The sequence below is a fragment of the Ursus americanus genome, chromosome 9, assembly GCF_024610735.1.
Source record: "Ursus americanus isolate L20-20 chromosome 9, mUrsAme1.1.p, whole genome shotgun sequence".
NCBI classification, from domain to species: Eukaryota; Metazoa; Chordata; class Mammalia; order Carnivora; family Ursidae; genus Ursus; species Ursus americanus.
In genome coordinates, this window is record NC_142135.1 from 70,271,122 (window position 1) to 70,295,864 (window position 24,743).

General features: G+C 43.4%; 1 protein-coding gene across 1 annotated transcript in view; it reads right to left on the reverse strand.

Annotated features, from left to right (window-relative positions):
• LOC123786715 (uncharacterized) overlaps window positions 1-24,743 on the reverse strand; it is a 144,976-nt gene that overhangs the window by 7,463 nt on the left and 112,770 nt on the right. Inside the window, exon 5 of the mRNA XM_087864430.1 lies at window positions 9,770-9,846. Within this exon, the coding sequence (XP_087720556.1) occupies window positions 9,770-9,846 (77 nt within the window). The remainder of the gene's footprint in view (window positions 1-9,769; window positions 9,847-24,743) is intronic.

A 24,743-nucleotide genomic window follows, 5' to 3' on the forward strand; every position in this document is an offset into this window, starting at 1 on the left:
TGGGGCACACTGGTGAAGCAGCACGAAACTTGTGCCTGCATTTTGATAAATGTGCGAAAATTATCCTGACAACCCAGGAGGCACCGTGTTTCGGAAATATCCTCCAGGTGGCGCTGTGAGCCGAGCAAGTCCAGAGGGAAGAGCGGAGGGCTTGCAATGTGTTACCCAGAGGGCAAAGATGGGAACAGGAGACAACTTCGCCTCCAGAAATCAGTAGCAAAGGCAGTCTCAAGCTCTCTGCTCAGAGCTGAGACCTGGGCAGTGGCTATGTATGTCTACCCTGGTCTCAGATAGGTGAGAGGAAGCTGTGTTTCCATGCGTACAAGGGTGGGAGTTTTCTAGGTCCACATAAGTACTTGGGAAAAACTGGTTTGGGATTATGGTAAAAGGAATTCCCCCAAAGATTCAACCCCAAAGGAAGCGAGCAGCCCTGCACAGAGGGGAAAGCACCCCCTTGCGGTAGGAGGGGCGTAGCTGCCCCCAGGGAACCCAAAAGCTCCCAGAGACGGAGCTCTGAAATCTCCCATGCCCGGAGCCAAGGAGAGGAACCTCGTCGTCTTCCCCTTAGCACTCTGCCTGCCCTGCACGTTCGCACACCCTCACAGGACCTACTGGGAGAGGTCACAAGTGACACCTAATGATGAGTGGGAAAAGAGCTGGAGCAAGGAAAAGAGGGGAAAAATCTGCACTGTTTATTAAGTCTCCTCCTCCACAGCAAACCCTCCTCCTCCCCTTCCAAGCCAACACAGGCCTGAGCTGCAAGAGAGAGAAGTTCATTTAAACCGGATGAGAGGTTGGAGTTTTGGTCGTGATAAACGCTGGACTGGGCTCTTTCATCCTGAAACTGATCTGAGAACTTTCAATTATTTAAGACTAACCGAAGAGGCTATGGGTCCCATCTGAGATTTCATCCCAGGGATGGAAAGGAGAACTTGGCCAGGTGAATTCTCAGGGCATGGGAAAAAGAGTACACACTTGCTGTTCACCCTCAGAAATCCAGGGCAGAAAACAAAAGGGCTTCGCATAGTATCCTTCAGGTTTTCTGTTTGCTGGACTCGCTGCCCCTCCTCAGTCCAGAGCCCAGGTTCTCGGGGTCAAGGTCAACTGCACTTACCTCGCACAGCCTGGCCACTTACAGGTCTGCGACCCTAGGAAGCTACTCAAGCACAGTGTACCTCAGTTTCCTCATCTATGGATCATGATTCCCACACTTCCTAGAGCTGCTGTGGGAATTCCATGAAGTGCTCAGCGTGGAACTCGGCACCAAGTTTGCTCAGTCAATGGGAGTGGTTATTACATTTCGTCTCCAGTGTCCACAACTTGGCACTGATAATCACCACCATTAGATTTCAAGCTTTACGGTAACTGAATGATCTTTTGTCTTAAAACGATTCCATTACTCTCAAGCGATAGCGTGTGTGTGTGTGTGTGTGTGTGCGCGCGCGCGCTATTTCTGTCAAAGTGGATGGATTATGCAGTTTCTGTCTGAAAGGTCATTCTCGTGAACCCATTTTTATTTGAGTTACAGAGAAAATATGTGGTTTCAAATTTCAAAGCAAACAGTTATATGAGTGAATCAGGCTAGAGTAAATAATAAAGCCATTATTAAAAATGAAATCAAACCTAAAATTGGTAGAAGAAAAATAGCAGGTCAAATCTCAATCCATGATGGATTCTTTACTTCAGTGTCATTCTCAAGGTCATTTAGAAAACATATTCACATGCTTCATTTTCATTCTGAAGTCAATCCATTATTAAAAAATGTTATGGGTTTCTTTTAAAATGCCTTTCTCCTATTTAAGGCAATGAAAATGAAACAGCGGATCAGAGGAAAAAAAATCACATTTCTGGTTCAACATTCTTCTTGGCCGAATGAAAGTAAAGAAAATGTTGTTACAAGAGGGCCACCAACTTGTTCCAGTGGGGGGAGCCCCGCCTTCCACCTGAGATTATAGAAATCAAGTCTGAGAACGTAGCTGGTGCCAAAAATCATTGGCAATATAATGGCTTGCTTCATGAAAATAACTACAAGTAATTAAAAAGCAGGGCTACTAGAATTCCTAATGAAATCCCGATAGGACTGCCCGCATTCTCCAAGCAAACATAAAATGATCCCACTTTTGGACACTTTTATCCTCTCCCAGAGAGAGTTTTATGTGGCTTTACGTTCAGCTGTGAGAATGTGGGAGGCCACGGCCAAATTCTAAATGAATGTTGAGTTCAAGGGACCAATGTCCTTTTTTACAGACAAGTCCACTCAGATCTCAGGCTTTAGAAGACTTGCTAGCTAAACGTGGGTCTCAGTGTCAGCTGGTTCCCCTACTTAGGCAGACCAGGAGCCTAACGATATTGCAGGGACTCAACGATCTCACAGATTATGAACTCCCAACAACAGTGTGTTGTTCATGGAAATACTGCGAAGACTGCCACTGCATCCATCCTCACGACTACCCCCGGAAGGCTGTCTGATCCCCCCGTATAAGTGTAGAGCGTAAGTACTTGCGAGTGGCCTCTGAGAGACCCGACCAGAATCCAGGGCTGTGCGGATCTGGGCACCCTGCACCCTGTTCTCTGCCGGTATCGATTCTAAGCATCTGCACTCCGCACACTGCTTTTTCCTTTAGCTGTGTGAGCTTGCACTCTACGGCAATGGGAGCGCGTACGTTCAACAGCAAAGACTAAGGGTGACAATGCAGAACGAACCTTCATTTCTGAAAATATTTTTAATTTCTAGGGATCAGCCTTGGGGTAAAAGGATATTTACTCTGAAATACACATTATGATGTGTTAAAATAAAATTGTGAAACATTTGTCAACTTGAAGGGAGAAAAAGCAAAGCAGCATTTTTTGGACAGTGGATCAAGTTCACTGTAAATGGATTAGGTAAATTCCTATGTATCATGTTTAAAAATTAACCTGTTAATAATGACCATTTCTTAGTAAGCATATATGATGCCCCAGGACTGTATTAATGCATCTTATAGGTTTTTATTTTATTTTTAAAGATTATTTATTTGAGAAAGAGAGAGAGAAAGAGAGCAAGCGAGCACAAGCAGAGAGGAGGGGCAGAGGGAGAGCAAGAAGCAAACTCCCCACTGAGCGGAGAGCCTGATGCAGGACTCGATCCCAGGACCCTGAGATCATGACCTCAGCCAAAGGCAGACGCTCAACCCACTGAGCCACCCAGGCGCCCAAGGTTTTTAAATTCAATTCTGTCCATGTCTCTAAAGCAAGTGTTATGATCCCCATGTTACAGATGAAGAGACTCATGTCCGGACAGTGAAAGCTAGGATGGTCAGCTACTGATAGCTGTAGGCTCCACACCCAGGTCTCTATCAGTACACCTGGGCCCACCTCACTGCGTCACACTGTCACTCCAGAGCTCTTAAAAAGATATGTGTGATGCATTTTACATGTTTTATATTTGAGTAATATGGCTAAGGAACCCACACTAATTATATTTTAGTTCTAAAATCTACTCTTGGTTAGTTACAGTTTAGCAAATGGCTATTTACTATTTACCTTCCTAACTTTTTGTGAAATCAAATAACCTTGCTATTTGCTAACAGCTTAAATGCACAAGCACAGAAGGTGAAGTGTTATAAATTGGGTTCCATTAATTTCATTTTCTTTCTGGATACCACTGACTGCAGATCTATCAACGTTAACTGAACTTTGATGGAAATAATGAGAAATACATTAAAAAGAACAACAAGCAACATAAGACTGCGATTTCGTTCTATCTGACGACCCAGAGCATCAGAGAGGAGGGAGCACATGCTATTTATTGCTATTTCTAGGAAAGCCACCAGCCATGCACATAGTAGGCAGAAATAAAATGCTAAACACCCAGGAGAAGATCTAGCACATCATTTAAATTGTAAAGACTCAATGAAGATGTCAGATAAGAAGCTCAGAAAGTGGAACCTGGAATACACTTTATACATCTGAAACAACACTCAAAGCGCCTCCTTTTGATTGGCGAGTATGGGGCAAGAGTCCACGAACGCACAGACACTGTTCATTCACAACTTAACGAACACATTGCACTCAAGTGTGCTTAGAACACAAATACGGTGCAAAGGGAAATCAATACAAGGTAGAATTTTAAAGCATAACCAGTAGGTTCACTTCAAAGAAACAAACAAATATTGTGGATCTCATTTACCAGGGAACACCTAGAAACCTTTCTGTTTTTTGAATAGCTCTTACTACAGCAGTTGTTAGGACAACTAGTTCTTTGCCTCAAGTGTACTCAGAAAAGATAACTTTTTTTTTTTTCATTTTTAAGGGTTCAGACTGAATCGTGGGACAAATAATAATTTTCAAAGAAAGATATGTAAGTAGATCGACGCCTAGTTTTGCAGCACGTATTTTCATCTTTAGCACCTAACACAACTTACACCAATCATTTTCAAACCTAGAACGGCACGAGGTAAAGCTTCACCACAATGTGCGCTTGAAATATTAGTTCTGGGTCCAGGTGACAAGGAGCTCAGGAATGACTAAGAAGAAGTTCACTCAACTTGCCCGGGCCCATCCCAGCTCTGCGTCTGAGCTTGCTGGAAGTATAGCAGCAGGCAGAAGGCCAAACTGTTGGCTCTGCTAGGCAGCTTAGAGGTGTCTGCAGGCAGGCTGCCATTAGAAGGGAGGGGGAGACCCTGGTGACAAGGATACATCTGGGCGTGTGGCCCCAGGCCTCTCCCACCTGTCCATCCTCACGGGCCGCCAGGACCTCCTCTTCTAGGCCACGCTCTCTGACGGAATCTCTCGGGGGGAGGGACCCTGTCTGACACGTGTCCAGGTCAGGATGGGTTCTCCGCCTCAGTGTAAAAGAACAAACACTAAAACTATCAAAAAGGCCTCGCTTCCTTCCCCATCTCCCTGCTCCTGCTGCCAAAAGAAACAGAACAAACACACGGCTGCTCACTTAGGAGGCTCTCTAAGGATTATGGTAATCGCCAATCTATAGTAAAAGTAATCTGATAAAAACTTTAAAAAACTACAGACATTGCTGGATGGACAAAAGCATCTTTCACGAGCTCTGAACGCTCTGGCTTCAATATCCGCTCACATACAGTGTATTTTTATTCCCTTTACTACCTTCCTTCGTGCTTTCACTTTAAAATGATGCTATCCCCGCCTCTATCTTGATTAATTTTAAGCTTCCCACTCCTGTTTACTAAGGAAAAATGACTCATTCAAAGTGATAAAAGGGAGTAGGCTTTTCAAAATAGTTCTTCCCCCCCTCAGTCTCTAGCATTTTTTGTTTGTTTGGCGAGAAATGGAGTTTTCCATTATTTTTTAACAAGAATTATTTTGCTTGTGCCAAAACATGGTTGCTGGTGTTCAGTGCTTCATCACCTCCCTGGCTTTTGATTTTAGGCACAATCACTAAGTCTAAAAAGAGAAAGATAGCAGCAACCATCTGTGGAGGTGGGGGTACCTCTCCTCATCTGTGGAGGTGGGGCTACCTCTCCTCATCTGTGGAGGTGGGGCTACCTCTCCTCATCTGTGGAGGTGGGGGTACCTCTCCTCATCTGTGGAGGTGGGGGTACCTCTCCTCATCTGTGGAGGTGGGGGCTACCTCTCCTCATCTGTGGAGGTGGGGGCTACCTCTCCTCATCTGTGGAGGTGGGGGCTACCTCTCCTCATCTGTGGAGGTGGGGCTACCTCTCCTCATCTGTGGAGGTGGGGGTACCTCTCCTCATCTGTGGAGGTGGGGGTACCTCTCCTCATCTGTGGAGGTGGGGGCTACCTCTCCTCATCTGTGGAGGTGGGGGCTACCTCTCCTCATCTGTGGAGGTGGGGCTACCTCTCCTCATCTGTGGAGGTGGGGGTACCTCTCCTCATCTGTGGAGGTGGGGGCTACCTCTCCTCATCTGTGGAGGTGGGGGTACCTCTCCTCATCTGTGGAGGTGGGGGTACCTCTCCTCTCCCGGACCCCAGGCTGGACGGGATGGGCGCCTTGTATTTACCAGCCTTGCCTAACACGTATCATTAGTCCCACTTAGCACACGGGGAAACTGAGGCTCAGGCGTTAAAGGGACTTGCCTGAAGCTGGTCAGTTGAAGGAGCTTGTTGTCAAGCTCAGGTCTGTCTGTATCCTCAACCTGTGCCCTTGCATTGCTCTGAACAGTCATGGAAACATCTGTCCCTGGAAGGAGTGACAAGGGGCTGGGTCTGGACATGAGCCAGAAAGGAAGGGAGAAGAGAGCCGAGCAGGCGCCCTCCTTCCCACCCCCAGCCCATCTGATGCCAGGCCTCGGGCCGCTTTCATAACAAAACCTCCTTCCTGCTGCGGTGGCAAATTTGTGTCCCCTGCTGTTGAGAGAAACCGCAGAGAGCGGTGCTGGGTTGTGCCAGAGGATGAAACGGCGAGGGGGAATGAGAGGCAGGAGGGTGTTCTGAACACCTGGTGAGATGGCCTTCATAACATATGAAAAATAGGCCCAATAAATCCAGTGTGTGGCATTGACAATAAAAGCTCGGTCTGGTAAGGTTCTCTGAGGGGATCTCAAAATTTCACTTCACCCTCCTTAGTGGAAAATAATTATTCCAATATCTTGCTAAGGAAATTAGAATGTCTTCTTAATGCCAGAAAAATAGCAAGACAAATAACATCTGAGGAGGTAAAAACCAGACTCTGTCTTGATGGCAGCTCGAGCCCACCTCTGGGCTTGCCTATGGAAGGGCATGAATCCTTCAGACCACCGAGACCCACTTGCTATGACAAAGACGGCTTCCTATAACCTCCCTGCCCTCTCTTCTCCCTACCTTTCTGGCTCATGTCCCTGCTCTCAAGCAGCCCTCTAAAGGGACATGTTTAAGCAAGTGTGTGTGCACAGAATGTCTAGAATGCAGGAAGCACCAGCAGGGGCCTGGTTCATTCGGAAAATGTTTACTGAGCATCTACTATAGGGCAGGCAGTGAAGAAAATGAACCACATATATGGCGTCCATATACATGGCAACAAATAAGAGAAATAAAGAAAACACATAGTCTGGTAAGTATAGCTGCTAAAAAGAAAAAGAGAACAAGGATGTAGCGAGGTGGAAATGACGTGCTGACTTCAGTAACAAGAGCTTGGTGAAGTGTCTGCTGGGGAGAGAATGGAAGAAAGGCAAGACTGAGTGCTGGAGGCTTGTTTAGGAGCTTTGAGAGGAGGTGATGGCTGGAGGGGAAGCAGGATCAAGAGAAGGTTTTTTTTCTTTAAGATGGTAGAGATGACAGCACACGTGTATGTTGACAGGAATAATACAGTAGAAAGAGAAACACGTGCACCACGCAGGAGTGAGACCTCACACAAATGTACGGAGAACAGGGGAATAAACAAACTTTCAGGCGCAGAGCAATGGCTTAGTGGTGTCGGAAGGTTGAATGGGACGTCTTATAACCAGCCTGTGACACTGGAGGAGACCTTTCTAAATGATGACGCCTCTAAAGGAATGGCAGGGGGTAGCACTGCTGCGGGTCATGGTGGTAGGTTACGGACCCCCTCGGAGCCTGTGTGTGGGCATGGGGCAGAGAGCACGTGGCCGATGCTGCAAGATGCACAGAGAACCAGCGATGTTGCTGTGAGAATGTTCCTAGACCCCAGTGAGTCAGCAGCTATCTTCTAGCATAGATTACAGACTGACACAGGCAAAACCTAATGGTGACAAGAAGCGACAACTCTCCCTTTGCTGCTTCTTCGGCCAAAAGCAGATCATCTGATCAATTACAATTTTATCTCCTATAAGACAGAGGAAGAACATATCACTTCCGCGAATTTAAAGTTTACCAATGGAAAATCAGAGACCCCAGGGGGAAACGGCTCGGAGTTCACAGAGTATATAACAACCAAGGCAGGAAGTCAATCATTTGATGAGTACGGACCGAGCAGTGACCCTGCGCCAGCCTCCTTTGCTGGTGCTGGAGAGAGTGCCGCGAGTATGGCATTCACAACATTCCAGGGAGCAGACCTCACAATTCAGAGAACAGGGGGTGAGATATGATGACTGGGTTCTAAGGCAGAACAGCAGGGGGGCAGAGCCAAAGACTAAAAGTCAGAGAACACTAACTCGTAACCATTCCAATGGTGAGTGGGGGAAAGGCATCTGAAAGAAACAGATTACAGAGGACCAGATGGGCTAAGTAAGCAAGGAGGAAAGAAGAGGCTCATATGGCTGCACCCTCCAGGTTCTGGGGTTCCCACCCTGGCTCCAGCCCTTACTACCGCATCTCCCTGGCTTTCCTTACCTGTGCCATGCAGATGGCACTGGGATCAACTTTAGCGCAGGGGGCGATCCATGTCAGCCACTGTTCTTTTTAATGAGCTGGAGAAATACTATCAGAGGACCATCAGAGACTGCAGAGGCAATCTGCAGACTGACTGAAGGAAGAATTTTCGAACAGTTAAAACTATCCCACACTGGAACTAACTCCTTTGTAAAGAGTGAGCTTCTTCCAGGAAGGGTCTGTGCAGACACAGGCTTGCCATCTGTCTAAGAAATTTTAGAGGGGATTCCTGCCATGGGAGGGACGGTGTGGCAGGTGAATACCAAGTGCCTTTCCAGTAAGTCTATTTCTCTGAAATGTTTCTCATTGCCTAGATTTAATTTATTATGTTCAAAGCAAGAAGACAGGAACAGGAGAACAGAGAAAACATGAAGACAGAACATGAAGTCAGCAGAAACGTTTGAAGATAAACTGTCCTAAGTTATTAAGGACTGAAAGAATAATTAAGTAGACTACATTAAGAAAGTGGCAAGATTTTTTTTTTTTTTTTTGAGGCGGGGGAGGGACGGAGGGAGGGGGGGAGGGAGAATTTTCTCAAGCAGACTCCCTGGTGAGTGGGGAGCCTGACTTGAGGCTCGATCTCACAACCGGGATCATGACCTGAGCCAAAATCAAGAGTCGGATGCTATCCAACTGAGCCACTCAGGTGCTCCAAGAAAGTGGCAAGAATATTTCTGATAAGCAGTGTAAGTCTTCCAAGAAACAGTGAAGAAGAGGAAGGTATGGATGAAGAGGGCTGGATGAAAGGGGGTAAAGAAGAGAGAGCAGGACATCTTGTCAACCATGGGCACAGAGACCCAGCTGTGCCTTGTTAGCTGACCACATTTCTTCCCACACTGTTCTAGTAGTTCTGGTTTGTACCATAGTTGATCTTTCACATTCTTTATGACCCTGAAATTCTCGTACTTCTTACACAGCGTGTTTCCATATACAGACTGTGTAGGATCCTTCAAGCAGTGCACAAGCTCTGAAGATGCCCCATGAGTTTATGGGCTGACCATGGAAATCACCATGTAGGAGCCATGTCTTGGGCTAAGGAATGATTACAGGGGCCAGAAAGGCGTGGCTGAGACCTGGAAGTCAGAGGTAGACGCGTGGCACTAACAGTGTTACATCTGCATGTGGAGTGTCAGCTTGTTTTTGAGATCACGTCATCCCAACTTCTTCAGAAAGCATTTATCCACAACTGCAGTTTAGAAATGGGAGTCATTAAATCCTGCAGTCAGGACCTCGTACGCCTGCAACAGGAGGCCACTGGCTCTGAATTGAGAGACAGCACCAGGAACCGCTGGAGGCAATGCCCGTGTCTCCAAAATGAACATTTTGATTCATGTAATTTCCCCCTCCATTGGCTTGGAGGGAATCTAACTCTTCTGTGATATTCTTTTTTCTTTATCGATTTCTAGAGGGAGGGCACTGGATTTTTCTCTTTTGTTTAACAGCTTTGAAGACAGAAGGAGGCTTTTAAAGGGTCACCTGCTTTACTTACCAAGGCTCTCTCGATCTCTCCAATCGCTGTTTCTGGAGCACAAGGAGGTTAGAGCCTTCTTGTGGATACAAATATATCTAGAAAAATATTTCAATAAATGAAGCCAAAAAATATATGTAAAGGCGAAATGACTCCTTTTATGAAACTATGATGGACCATTACATCAAAATTTATCTTAAGGCAAAGCAGGAGAAAAGAAACTATATTAAAAAAGCTATTGTCTATCTCAGAAGAAAATATCTCAGTAATCTATTTCCAGTCTTTGGACAAAGAACTACTCAATATTCAACTTCTCATTTTTCAATGTCAGTTTTTTCAAATATTATGATAAATACTATAAAGTGACCTACTTTCCCCGACACCTACAAAAAGTAATGTGTCATTCCAAAATCCATTTCTTCCACTTGTCAGGCAAACGACAACACTTCTATAGTCATTCTTCTCTGACAGATGGGAAAGCCTCTTTTACATGAAACCCCTTTCCCCCCACAAAAATTTATTCTGAAAAGTATCTATTAAATGTTGCCTTGTAGCTGGACAATTTAATATAATCCTTGGGTCCAACTCTCTAGCTTGAACTGGAATGTTATGGTATACTGGAAATATTAAAAATGCAACCTTGCAGGGGTGGGATGGTGCCTGGATGGCTAGGTTGGTTAAGCACTTGACTCTTGATTTCAGCTCAGGTCGTGATCTCAGGGTTGGGAGATCGAGCCCAGAATCAGGCTCTGTGCTGAGCATGGAGCCTGCTTCAGATTCTCTCTCTCCCTCTGCCCCATTCCCCTGGCTCTCTCTCTTTCTTAAATAAACAACAAAAACAACCTTGCAGGAAACCAGATAGCAAAAAGATAAGGATTAGGGTATTTTCAAAAAGTAGGGTTATCTGAGAAAGAAGTTGGTGTGAGTCCCTTGCTGACACTGGGGAAGACAGCAAGACCTCTGAATGCAGGGCAGACTCTGGACTGTAGTTGGTGTATGTTTCAATCCTGCTTCTGTATGCTTTGGTCCTGTGACATTGGGTGAGTAAATTCCCTCCATGTGCTTCTGCTTTTCTGTCTGTTACATGGAGATGACAACAGCACCTTCCTGCCAGGGTGGCTGTGACCGATGACACGAAGGATGGAAGGCACTCAGCATGTGGCCCGGCATATGGAAGCTATTGTGCATATGTTTTATAGTAAAGGTGTTATTTCTAATTGAAAGTATTTATTTTAAAGATTTATTTATTGGAGAAAGAGATGGAGGGAGAGAGTGCATGTGGGCATGCGAGTGAGGGGAGAGGGAGAGAGACAGAAAATCTCAAGCAGACTCCCTGCTGAGCATGGAGCCCAACAAAGGGCTTGACCCCATGACCCTGAGATCATGTCATGAGCTGAAACCGAGAGTGGATGCCTCACCGGCTGAGCCACCCAGGCACTCCTGTAATTTAAACTATTAAAAAAGTAGTTGGTAATGTTGGAAAATCATTTCCCTGGTCAAGTCATTATTTTCAAAACATGTGGAAATTTGAGATGTCCTTGTTTTAAAAAATGCATGAAAACAAAAACTGTATTTACAGAAAAATCTTTCCAGGATTTTGAGAGACATTAAATCTGCTTAGCCATCTGGGGACAATTGACATCTTTACTAAACTGAGTTTTTCAGTTTATTAATATTGTATATCTCTCCATTTATTTAGATCATCCCAAATTTCTTTGTCAGAGTTTTACAGTTTTCAGAATATAAGGCCTATATGTATTTTGTGAGCTCCACCCTTCAGGTTTTGTTTTCTTAGCCATTGTAAATAATAGTGGATTTTTAATTTTAGTTTCCATGCGCTCATTATTAGTCCCTAGAGATATAATTGACTTCTGTATGTTGATCTTGTACCCTGTAAGCTTGCTGAATCCGTTTTTTAATTCTAGAGGTTTTTTTTTAAAAAAAATTTGGTAGACCCCTTGATATTTTCCAAGTAGACAATCATATCAGACAATATAGACAACAAAGGAGAAGCAGGGAGAAGCAACGTATAGGTGAAATGCCACTTAGCGCAAGGCAGGACGAGTGTCAAGCAAAACCTCCTGTCGGTGACATGCAAACACACACAAGATTCTTTTAACACTTACGTGGACAGGCAAAGGAATATAAGAGGTGAAACAATTTTGAAAAAGAAGAATATAAGGGGAGGAATCACTGTCCTCACTTTCAAGACTTATCAAATAGCGGCAGTAATAAAGACTGCGTGATATTGTGGAGGGACAGACATACGGATCAATAGAACGTTACGAGAACCCAAATACAGTGCAAGTATCATCACACACAAGTATAGCCAGCTTATTTTGATAAAGGTTCCAAAGCGATTCAATGAAGGAAGGACGGCCCTTTCAGCAAATGGTGCTGGAGCAATTGGACATCTATAGGCCAAAACAGGAATCTGGACCTAAACCTCATACGTTATCCAAAAATTCAAAAAGATCATAGATTTACTTGGAAGACATAAAGCTCTAGAATTTTAAGGATATAACGCAGGAGAAAATCTTTGGGATTCTTGGGTTTGGGGAAAGGTTCTTAGATATAACAACAAAAGCATGATCCAAAAAAGAAAAGAATGGATAATCTGGACTTATCAAAATTGAAAAACTTTTTGCTCTGTGAAAGACCCTGTTACGAGGATGAAAAGACAAGCTACAGACTCAGAAAATACTTGCAAAATATGTATCTGACAAAGGAATCATATCTAGAATATATAAATAACTCGAAACTCAACTGAAAAAACAGACAGTCCAACTGGAAAATGTGCAAAAGATACAAAGAGACATTTCAACAAAGAGGGCAAATGAAGGGCGAACACATGAAAAAGATGTTCCACGTCACTGGCCATTAAGATGACAAAGAGTTATCTCTACACACTTGTTACAGCAACTAAGATAAAAAAGTGACACCACCAAGATCATGCTGGTAAGGACGCAGAGAAGCTAGATCACTGTATGCACTGAGTGGGAGTACTACGTGGTAGAGACACTCTGGAAAACAGTTTGACAGGTGTTTGTTTTCTTTTTTTGTTTTTTTAAAGCTAAGTGTAAACTTACATAGAACCCAGGAATTGTACTCCTGGGCATTTATTCCAGGGACATGAAACCTGTGTCCACATAAGACTTATCCACACTTGTGCACAGTAGCTTAATTTGTAATAGTCAAAAACTCGAAACAGCCAAAATGTCCCTCTAATGGGTGACTGGTTAATTAAACTTCGGCTTATCCATACCACAGAATGCTAGTCAGAAATGACAAAGAACTACCGATCCACGAAACCAGCTGGATGGATCTCAAAGGCATTACACTGAGTGAAAAAAGCCAATATCCGAAAGTCATATACTGAACGATTCCATTTATATAACAGTTTCAAAATCATATAACTACAGAGATGGAAAACACATATATGGTCATCAGGGGTTAGGGAGGGGTGTGTGTGTGTATGTGTGTGTGTGTGTGTAAGGGAGTATGGAAAGGGAGACCTCTGTGATACAGAACAGTGTCTTGACTGTGTCAGTTACATGAAACTACCCACGTGATAAAGTAGCATATATACGTCATTACACACACATTGTCACGATGTCCATTTCCTGGCTTTGATACTGCGCTATAATTATATGACACAACCGTGAGGGTGGGGGGGTGCCAGGAGACAGTATATGGAATTTCTATTATCTTTGTAAATTCCTATGAATCTGTAATTTCAGAATAAAAAGTGAAAAAAAAAAAAAAGCCTTGCCCAGGATGTGGGGGGAACATACAATCTGTTCCCCAAATAAATGAACAAATCACTATTTTAAAAATAACACAGATTTTAAAAATGACAGGTTAAACTATAATAGAAATGAACATGTTTGTCAGATTTGGAGACATTTTATATGGAGAAATAGGCTTTAACATTTCTCATATTTTAATATTGAAAAAACCACCTAAGACTCAAACTTTGGCCTCAAAAGCATGAAGACGGGACGGTGTTTTCTAAGTTGTTATGAGATTCTAAAATGAAACTTTGTTTTGGAAAAAAAAAAGTGCCTTTTCCTTTTTACAGTTCAGAATCTGGCATGGATTGAAATATGTCATTAAAATAGTACTGAAGACAATAAGGCATTAACATATGAACTTACTCATGCTTATGAAGATACCAAGTTGCAAGTGTAGAGATTAGAAAAAAAAATTAATACATTCATAAGTGTTCTTTGCCATTGTTTCTCAAAGCTCTTTTCAAGGAAAAATTCCATATAATTCCAATGGAACAATTCCAGAATTTCAATGATTTCCTACTCCAGATTGAAGTGCTTTAAACTTATTTTAACAAGAAATTAAAAAGAAAAAAATTAGCATCCAAGAAAAAGGATCTGGGGCAGAACTGACTTCTTGGTCTACCAAACTTAAAAGGAATGAATCATTTTTTCTTTTTTAATTCCCCAGCTTCTATGTAACTGACTTAGAAGAACAGGATTCAGTGATCTCATATTTGACACTTCCTAAGTGTTCCTCATTCATTCTATATTTTAAATGACCATTCTAACAGAGATATGCATAAAGTCAGTGGCAAAGCTTTAAAAACACATGCTTTGCAAATTTAAGTTCTGTTTAAGTATGGAAAGCTGTTCGAGAATTGGTGATGGATAAAAAGCAATTTTCCTACCCTCTGGCATATCTCAAAATCTACCGGGCCAGTTTAGGATGTCTTCCCCTTCTTGCCTTTGCCTACCTTTACATGTAACCCTAGGGTGCAGGCTGTTATTTCTGGGATTGAAAGAGTGCAACAAAGATAATGAACAAAGTTAAGTGTACAGTGTAATATGGAATCCCAATTTCTACATCTAGCTAGTCTATGAGATCTGTTTTGCTTTGGGAATGCAACTTTTTCCATAGATAGTGCAACCCAAGAAGGAATCCATTAGAACTTTTCTGAGGAATGGTCCACTATGCTTTGCTATCAAGAAAGCTGAGGGTTTCACAGTACATTTTATCATCAGAAGGGACTTAAGAGACCCATCTGTTCCAATTCACTTATTTCAGGATGACTGAGTATCCTAATTCACCTAGTACTGAAGGTTCTGCCAATATATGGATGGCCTCTAATCTGTAAAATAGAGACCAAGCCTAATTATTAGACCTAGAGGCCAAGAAGATGTTCCTTGGGAACCCTATCTTCCCTTTTAGAGCTGAATATTTCCACTATTATCTTCTGTAGATTGACACTCTTCTTAAATAACCGGGATCCTCTCCCCAGAATAAGATGTTAAAAAAGATAAAAGAGAGATAAAATAAGGCAGATTAACAGAGATATAAAAGAGCATATCAAATTAAAAAGACCTTTTTCCTATATGGATATCATAACCTCCTCAAGAATCAGAAGAACACATTTTCTATATAAATAGAACAAAATTGAATCTCTGTCACAAACACTATTAATTAACTTAGAAATCTGCTTTTATTCTGTCTTCCAAAGCAAGTCTGTATAGCGAGAAACGGTATGTCAGAGTCTACAAGCAGGACAGCTATGGAAACAAGTCTGGCACCGCTGACAAGGTCTTTCTCAATTGATCTTTATAAAGCACAAGTCATGTTAATTAAATAATTTATAATTAGTGTATAAAATCCTTATCCTCTCATGTTGGTATGTTACAGAATTTAGTATTTTCTGCACAATGGTTTCTAAAGATGGAAGCATCATATGGAGAATATAGCTAGCAACTGCTATAATTTGAATAATGTGAAACATATATAAATAAAGTGGAGAAGAAATCCCAAATGTTACTTTTGGTTCAAAATGGTAGCATGACTTCCTTTATCTCCTTTCATTCCCCAAATCTTGTTAAAATGAGAAGAGAATAAAAACGGCAAAAAGAGCAAGAGACACACAAAGCAGAGGGATGAGTAGGAGCTAATCTAACTGGATGGTGGAAATGACATCTAAGTGTGTGCTGGAAAATCCCAGTGACGAGTGGGTGGATTTTCCTGGCAACACCCCCAAAGTGGCAGGACCCTGGTGCAGGATGGGCCTGGGGGGGGAGGGGCTAGAAAGCAGGCTGAAAATACGGAGCCTGAGAAACTCCAAACACAGTACTGGTGGGTCTCTGTGCCCCCCACACCATGACAGGGAATGGAGGCAAGCCCTCCACCCCGCCTCTGCCAGCCCGCAGGACTGACTTACAATGAAGGTGCCAAGTGGTGGGGTCTCTGTCTCACTTCCTCTGCCAAGCTGTCCATGACAGCAGCCGGAATACAGGATGCTTCCTGGGAAGGATTTTTTTCCCCTTGGAAGAAACTGATCAGCCCAGGTAGGGCTGTGTGTGGGTGCGCGTGCGTGCGCATAGGCACTGGGGCAGAGGGAAAGGGGCACCTCTGTGAAGTTTAGGGGTTCCAATTTGGAGAAAGCTGGCTCAGCACAGGATTCAATACAGTGCATTCCTCCATCCACAGCTCTTCCCTTCTCACACTGAGATCCCGATCAGATTCTCAGTAACTCCCTTTTAAGTGGTAATGGGCAGCTAGGCCTCAAACATGAAAGCCAGAGACCCGAATAATCAAACAGAAAAAAGGAACCTGGAGGAAAACAAGGTATTCAAAGGACATTTGAAGAAAACTTCAAAAGGCCTAGGAAATTGTCTAGAGAAATAAATAAAGCTATTGCAGCCCTAAAATAAAAACCAAATGCTCCTTTTTTAAAAAAAGGCAAAAATAAAAGTTGGAAAATTAAATATTTAATCGAAGTAAAGATTCCATAGGAGGATTTGGAGGAAAATCGAGGAACTCTCCCAGAAGGTAGAGCAAAAAACAAACAACAAAGTTAGGAAATAGCTATGAAAAAAAGTGATAAAAATGAGATGCTCCATCCAGAAGGTCCAATATTCAAGTAACAAACACTCTAGGCAAAGAGAATAGAGGTTTAAGGCAGGGGAGACATTATTTAAGAAATAATACTAAAAAAGGTTAGTCTTGGAAGGACACAGGCATCCAGAGCTAGGAAGAGAAGTCCAAAGAACAAAGAATAAAGGAAGAAAAAAATAAAGAAACAAATAATCCACAGTAAGTCACATCACTATGAAATCTCAGAACATCAGGATAAACAGATCTTTTTAAAAAGCTTCAAGAGAAAAACAGGACACATACAGGAACCAGAATGGCACTATACTTCTTAAGAGCATTCCAGAAAACAGTGGTGCCATGTCTTCAAAACTGAGGGAAAACGCTTTTTAATCTACAGTCGTATACCCAGGCCATCCTTCTTCAAGCACAGAGAGAATATAGACACGTTTTAGGCATGCAGGGATTCAAAAGTACACCTCCAGGCAAACTTTATTTAGGGAACTCATAGAGGGTGTGCTTCGTCAGATGGGAGAATAAACCTAGAAAAGAAAGATACAGGAATCCAAGAAAAGAGAAGATCTCCCAACCCCGGCCCCTCCCCAACCTCCCCAAGGCCCGAGGGAGGTTGTAGCATTGTGTTGGGAAGTCACAGCACAGCAGCTGTGGGGCAGCTTAGAGAGGAACTGGCCTGGAAATGACCTTGAGGGATAAAGAGCTCCAGGAAGGAGGCATGTTTGAGTATTTGTGAAATATTATTCAAAGGCATATGGCAGAAACGTTGGAACATGTGGGGAAAAAATGGACTCTAGGTGTATCAGGAAAAAAGGCGTTAAGACAAAAGGAGGCCACGAATAACTATGACACAGGACAGTTCTCTAAAAGAAAGGAGGTAGGCTTCTAGGGCACGAGCTATGTGGGATGTGTAACTATATTACATTGTTTATAATCGAATTAACTTACAAATAAACTATGAAGACTCTAACCTTAATATAGTTTCTGCTGTCTGGCATATTCCCTGGGCAATTCATGAAAAAAAGAAACAATAAAAAATGAGTTTAAATCATTACTGCATCACATCTGCATCTAGCCCAGATTAAATTTTTTTATATTTAATACTTTCAATATGAAGCATTCTCAGATGGATGTCTGGAGTCTAGGACCCTAATATTAACTAAAATCCAAATAACTTTTCCTTAGTTTGCAGAACCCTACCAGACTTCTCGGACCTACATCACAATAAACAGAAGGTTTTGTTGTTACATCAGTGAGACGACTGAAACGCTGTGTATGATGGTCAAAGGAGATCAATGACCTTCTGGTTTCCTCGCCAGGCCTCTGCTCAGCTGGTCTCAGACCAGCAGCCACACAGCCCGCGCACCCCATCACTCCCCAACCTATTAAATACTTATTTTTCTGCAGAAACTTGCCACTAACTGAAATCTTATTTGTCTGTCTCCCGCACAAGAATGTAAGCCCCATGATTCCAGTCACCCCTCTGGGATTTTAAGTCACCACCCTCTCCTCTCCCAGTCTCGTGGCTCACTTACACCCATTCTTGTTAAACTTCATGGATCCCAGAGGCATGTTCTTAAACTGCTAGATTGTTTATAACACGGCTCTTGGGCAGATAAATCCAAACCTCAACAGTATGGGCGAGGTATTCCCTCCCTTTGAGCTCCTGAGCAGCTCCTTCGCTGTGGATTACCCTTATCCACAGCAAGGGGCAGCTGCTCTGGGATGGGATCCAGCCGTCTATAAGCCAGTATTCTGATACAAAGATAAACTAGAGAGAAAGAAGTTCACCTGTTGAAATACCAGAGGTACTCCCTGAGGTACCCTGCCTGGAATGTCTCCTGGTAGATAATAGGTATCAGTGGGGTTGTTCTCTTACTCCTACATCCCCCATCATTCTTCACTATTAAGCAGTTGATAGGGCATTGCACACAAGAAAAGCTAGATCAGGAAGATCAAAAGGGAAACACCCAGAAAAAGTGATTTCCCAAAGCAATCTCAATAAGAAAGCAACGTGGAATGTACAGGGTGTCCTACATAATGATAAATATTCATGAGCAAATGCATTTTGCCTATCTTCTTTAAATATGCTCTGGCCAGGTGCCTTTCTTCTGCCCTCCTTCCATCAGAAATCATATGCCCTTGTGGAAGGTGCCTGTGGAGTCACTGAGTCCGGGACACAGGGCTGGGAGGCAGGATGTTTTGCTCACTTGTTCACGGACAGTATGAATAGTGACTGAAAGTATGAACCTGGACATCAGACAGATGCTGGCTTCACTCTGGGCTCTACTGCTCACTGGCAGCATGTCCCTGAAACAGATTATGGCTTTCTTGACAGTAAAGGAATGACACATATCACCTATCCTACCAGATGGTCACAGTTAAGGACGTAACATGGGCAAGGCACTTAGAACGCTGCCAGGCACAGTGAGCTCCAAAGGGCACACTGGCCGCAGCCATCAGCTACTCTCCTTGCACAGGGCAGCCTGAGAAGCGGTACAGTCCTAAAGAACTTCTGAAAACAGGTCAGCAGGAGGAACTCAAGCCATCAAAGTTGTCTGAATCCATCTTATGGGGATCACAACAGAACGACTACAAGGACCCACGAGAAAAGTAAAGCATATATTTCAATCGATTTCTCGAAACCTTGCCGAGGAGAAGCAAGTTTGGAATGTTAGATCTATCACAGTGAGAAATTTACATACCACGATTTCCCCAAACCCAGATGAAGAGAAAAAAAAAATAAGACAGAAGAGAGCATGCATACTAACTTTCTTCAGAGATGCTACCTGATTTGTATTTGCTCCATCCTGAATTTCAGTTCAGCCATCCTGAGATCGTGGCCATGGCGATGGGCACTTATCAGAGTTTGTCTCCTAGAGGATCCCGTTATCCTCCTTGTTCAGAAGAATCATGAATAATACTAATTTTGAATGTTTAAAGTAATATATAGGAATAATGTCTGTAGGCAATGTTAAAATGAGAATCTAAAAATGAGATTATAAGGCCGGAAGCACAAATATGGTTGAGTGGTTCTGCAGATGTATTATTATTATTATTATTATTATTATTATTACGTGTTTTAGAGTAGAAGAGGTAAAGTGTTTTCTGCAGTCTGCACCAAACTAACATCTGAAGTTGTATCTGTAAAAAGAAGTACTTTTCTAACCACACTTGTAAGGTTCGAAGAGGAATTTTTGGGGCTTTTAACCTAAATGGCATGGAAGATCTTCATAACAGAAGCTGCTACAGATCCCGTCGTTTTGCAACTGAAAATCTGAGTGTGTTGAGTAAAAGCAACCTCAGTGCAGTCTCTACGGAAGAATCTACCATGGCCATCCTTTCCCCTCCCCGAGAAGCCTCTGCTTGGAAGTAATCATTGGAACAAAGCTTTCCACTAGCCACTGAGCTAAACTTCCCCGCCACTGATCTGAAACAGCGCTCTGACCTGACATTTGGTGCCCCCCATCCCGCAAAATACATGACTGGTTTTAGAATGGGAAGTGTTTGAAATCTGAATGCCCTGGAATGTATGGCTAGTTTCCCTTTTCATTGAAAGACACCAGAGCTTTCTGGCTCTTGAGATGTGAATGATGCTTGCTTCTTGACTGTATCAACCTGCACTGCATGGAGTAGCCGGGATTGGCATTTCCAGGACAGTCCGTGCTCATTCATCAAATTTATGAAAAATGATGTCATGGAACAAGGTCAGTAGAGAGAGGAGGAAAGAGAAAAGGAATATATCAAATTAAGTCTCTTGGGATTATGGAAATGGCATTATTATCAATATAGAGATTGACGGTAACTGGGTAAATTTTTTTTTTATTTGAGGTTAATGACATTTGTGCCCATAGTATGTATCTTTTTTTAATCTAAGGATCTTACTCTAGAATCTTTCCGATACTATTTTAGAGGTCAAGGGATTTCACAGGATTGCATAAGTGTCTATAGAGATAGATATACTTTTTGATTTAAATTTTTATTTTTAATTTATTTTTAAATATTTTATTTATTTATTTGAGAGAGAGAGAGAGAAAGGGAGAATGAGCGGGAGGAGAGAGGGGTAGGACAGAAACCCAAGCTGATCCACGCTGAGTGCAGAGCCCGATGCCGGGCTTGATCCCACAACCCCGAGATCACGAGCCACCCAGGCACCCCTTGATTTAAATTTTTAAAATGCGGTCCTGTATTTAGTCTCGTTTGGTTTTCCGAAGAAACAGGGGACCTAAGTATCTAGTCAGTTTAATGCAGATTAAATAAAGAAGTTGCAAAAATGCCTTTCAGTTATAGACTATGTTTACTGATACTCATATTCACGAGGAATGACTACAGGCATGACTCCAGGATGGCGCTTCCTGTGTGCCAGGACTGTTCCAAGGTGCTTTACGAATATTAACAGATGGGCTCCTACAGCAGTTAGGAGGGGCTGCGCCTACCCTTCACTTTACAGCCGAAGAACCTGAGGCCCTAACATGTTACCATGTTCAGTAATTTGCTCAAGAAAGTGTCCGCCCGACCCCAGCCAGGAAGAAGTGGGGGCTAGATTGCAAACGAGGCAGTCTGGCTCCACACCACATGCGTCTCACGATCGCATTTGTCCAACAAAGAAATGGCGGTGCTGAGAGGCTAACCGCCCTCCCCCCATATCTGCCATCCTCACTTTTGGCAATCATTCTATGGCTCTGGCCCCTGCAGCTTTCCCCCTTTCTAAGTTTTCTCTGGCTCTGTTCCTGAATGTTGGTTCAGGGATCGTCCCACTAGGGAGTAAACTTGAACAAACTCCTCTTTGTTCGCGTAGCTGTGTCCAGCTGCCACCAAGAAAGCACGGCCCAGAATCCTATCAGCTCTTCTCATGTGGCTCAGCTTGCCTTCTGCTTTATTAGACTCACAGAAACCACCTCACTTAGGTTCCCTAATTGGTTTACCTACTATCGATTTTTTTTTCCCCTGCTTAAGGGATTCTGGACAGGGTTAGCACAAAAACGCTATAAAATAAACCTGCCACAAAAGAGGCTCTTTGCTTTAAGCCATCCCATGGGGTCCTCAGACATGGGCTTTCTGGCCTCCTCACTTGCTTTTCTTTAGGTCTTGAGGGAGCTGCTAGGCTTACACTCCTAGAGGCAGCCTCCAAACGCTGTGTGCATTGCACTAAGGAGAAGCTTGAAATGGTTTGCGGTTAACAAACCATTCCTGACGCTCTTCAGTCTAACTCCCAGCCTCCAGGACCCAGAATCACAAGCCTGAAATGGAAGAAATTTTGGACAGGAACAGATAAAGTAATTTATTTGTCTTTTCCTTATCTCTTTCTTAATAGGCTAAATGTTCACTCATCATCATCTCTGGGTTGACTATCACGACATATCCAAATGTCAGTGTCTGTAAGGAAGAGGGTTCCCAAGACCTTCAGAATAGGCTTTTATTCTGATGGGTTACTGAACTATTAAACTGAACTATCAAGGAACATATCTCTGAATTTTAGCGTTGGCATATTTGTATGTTCAACAGATACGGTAGCTCCTTCCACATTTAGGCAATATTCTCTATGTCAGACGGGGATGGCCTCACTGAAGGGACCTCTGAGCAAAGTTTTGAAGGAGGTGAAAGGGTGATCACAGAGATGCTGTAAAGACAAGCGCAGAGGCCTGGAAGCACACATGCAGGGGGCATGGGAGGAAGGAGCTGGGCCACCCAAGGGGCATGACCTTGCCATGCTGTGGGCTGTTATAAATACCACAACTACCTCTTTGGGGGAATGGGTGCCACTGCTGTGTGTTGAGCCCAGGAGTGAGGACTTGGACTCATGAGCTAGCTGGGGCTCTTTGGAATAGGCTGTAGGACCCAGAATGGAAGCAGGGATCAGTGAAGACTACTTCAATGATTCCAGGGATTTGGACCTCAGTAACAGCAATGCAGCCATGAGAACCAGTCATTTTCTAGAAATATAGTGAAGGTGGAGCCCACAGGATGATCTTATTTTTATTTATTTACTGTCTGTCTCCACACTAGCATTAAGTTGCACTGGAGCAGCCTTGGTTTCTTTTGCTCTCTGCATCTCTAGAGCCCAGAACAGTACGTGGCACATTGGAGTCTGCAAATATTCGCTGAATAAGTCAATCAACCTGCCAGAGTTTGAAGTGCTGCCAAGAGGCTAAACCAGGATTCCAATCCAGGGATTTCGCACTCCCAAGTCCAGTCATAATCATTATGCTATTCTGCTTCTACTAACAGAACTTTGTACCAGGAATAAAAGCCCCCCCCCCCCGCCAAGTCATACTCAGGGTAATGCATTTCTCAACATCTGAATAAGGCACGCTCTATCATTAGGCATCTGCGCACAGTACTGACATCTGGAAGATAAGGGTCAGAAACAAGGGAAAGGTCCCAAGAAGCTCCGACATACTCTAACATGACCTTAGCAGAGCCTTGGTTAGTGTGTGGGTGTGGGTGTGGGTGTGTGTGTAGAATTTACTCTCTGGTAAAGACACTATACTAATAGCACTCTATAGCTACACAAAAGACATACGAGGGAAATTCCCTTTTGTCGTTCTCAAGAAAATGGAAAATGAGCCAGGAAAGCAGTTCATAAGAAACTGAATGGGGTGCGGCATCGGGCTGGGCACAGGTAGGTGAACAATGGAATATTTTAAAAAACAGTGTTAGTCAAGATGAGTCACAGATTCTGAGGAAAACGGATTTTCCTAGAACTTACAGTGATCCAGCTGCAAATTAAAACAACAACAACAAACTCTGCAGCAGAGGGGAACAGGTAAGCCGAGAGCACTCAGCAACACTAGAGGTCTGATGCCAGTGAAAACGATCTCTCCTGCCGCTCTTAATCAGAGGGCAGCACAGCGTCAAGTCTGGAGAGGCACCTGCTGGTTTGAGACACTGCCTCTACCGGACTCGCTAAATGTCCTCTGGCAAGACACTTGAATTCTCTCTGTCTCAATCTCCTCATCTGTCAAAAGAGATAAAATATTACCTACCTCCTAGGATTAAGTCAGGGTCAACTCTATTAACATGCACACAACATTTTTATTTATTTAGAAAGATTTTATTTATTCATTTGAGAAAGAAAGAGAGAGTACAAGCAGGGGAGAGGGAGAAGCAGACTCCCGGCTGAGCTGGGAGCCCAACTCGGGGCTTGATCCCAGGACCTGGAGATCATGACCTGAGCCAAAGGCAGATCCTTAACCGAATGAGCCACCTACGTGCCCCCAGGCAAAAGAGAAGAGTGCCTGGCTCACATTGATAGGTAGCCCTTACTGAACACTGGTTACTTCACCTAGTGGGTTCATCTCTCACCTTGTTGACAGAAAAGGCACGTAAAGCACCATGCCCACCCCCTCCCCTTCCCTCCACTTTGCCAGCTCATCCAAGTAATGAAGAAGGGGAATCCCTTTTCAGTGTTTGAGTCCAGAAGGAAGAGCCTGGTGTCCTGTGCCTGGGGTTCAAAAGAGATGAACCTGGAGTCTCATAATCAAGAATGTCAAGTCCCTGAGGTCAGTGTGAGGCCAGCTGTGACAGTGGAGGCCACAGGGCGTGAGAATGAACACACCTGGAGAGAACACCAATGAAGATTATTCATAATTACCGCTCTCAAAGAAAGTTCTGAGAATCCATGGACATACTGATTATTGTGCCATTACCAGAACAAGTAATCATGAAATACAAACCTATTTGGCCTGAGGAACAGCAATTCTGATTCTAAGAATAATTCTCTCAGACTGACACAGTCTCTTGTCATGGAAAGTGGACAAGTCATAGGTGGAATCTATCAGGACTTCCGATTCTGTCTCATATCATAGCGATAATCTGGGAGAATAGTGTCTCCCTCTACAAATATTAGCCTTTGAGTTATTAGTGAGTCTTTCCCTTCTTAAGGGACAGGGCATGCTCATTAAAGACCCAGATGGCAGGTTAGAGCAAACTTACTAAGTTTGCAGATGACATTAATGCCGGGGCGGGATGTGAGTTACTTTAAAATGCAGAATACCAAAATAAATGGACAAGGGGCTGTGAGCGCGCATAATAAGCCTTTCAAAAATGATGCTGAAGTCACTTACACTCTCCTCTGACATTTATCATCTATGCTTACTAAATTTTAGCCAAGACAAGAATCCAGAGCAAT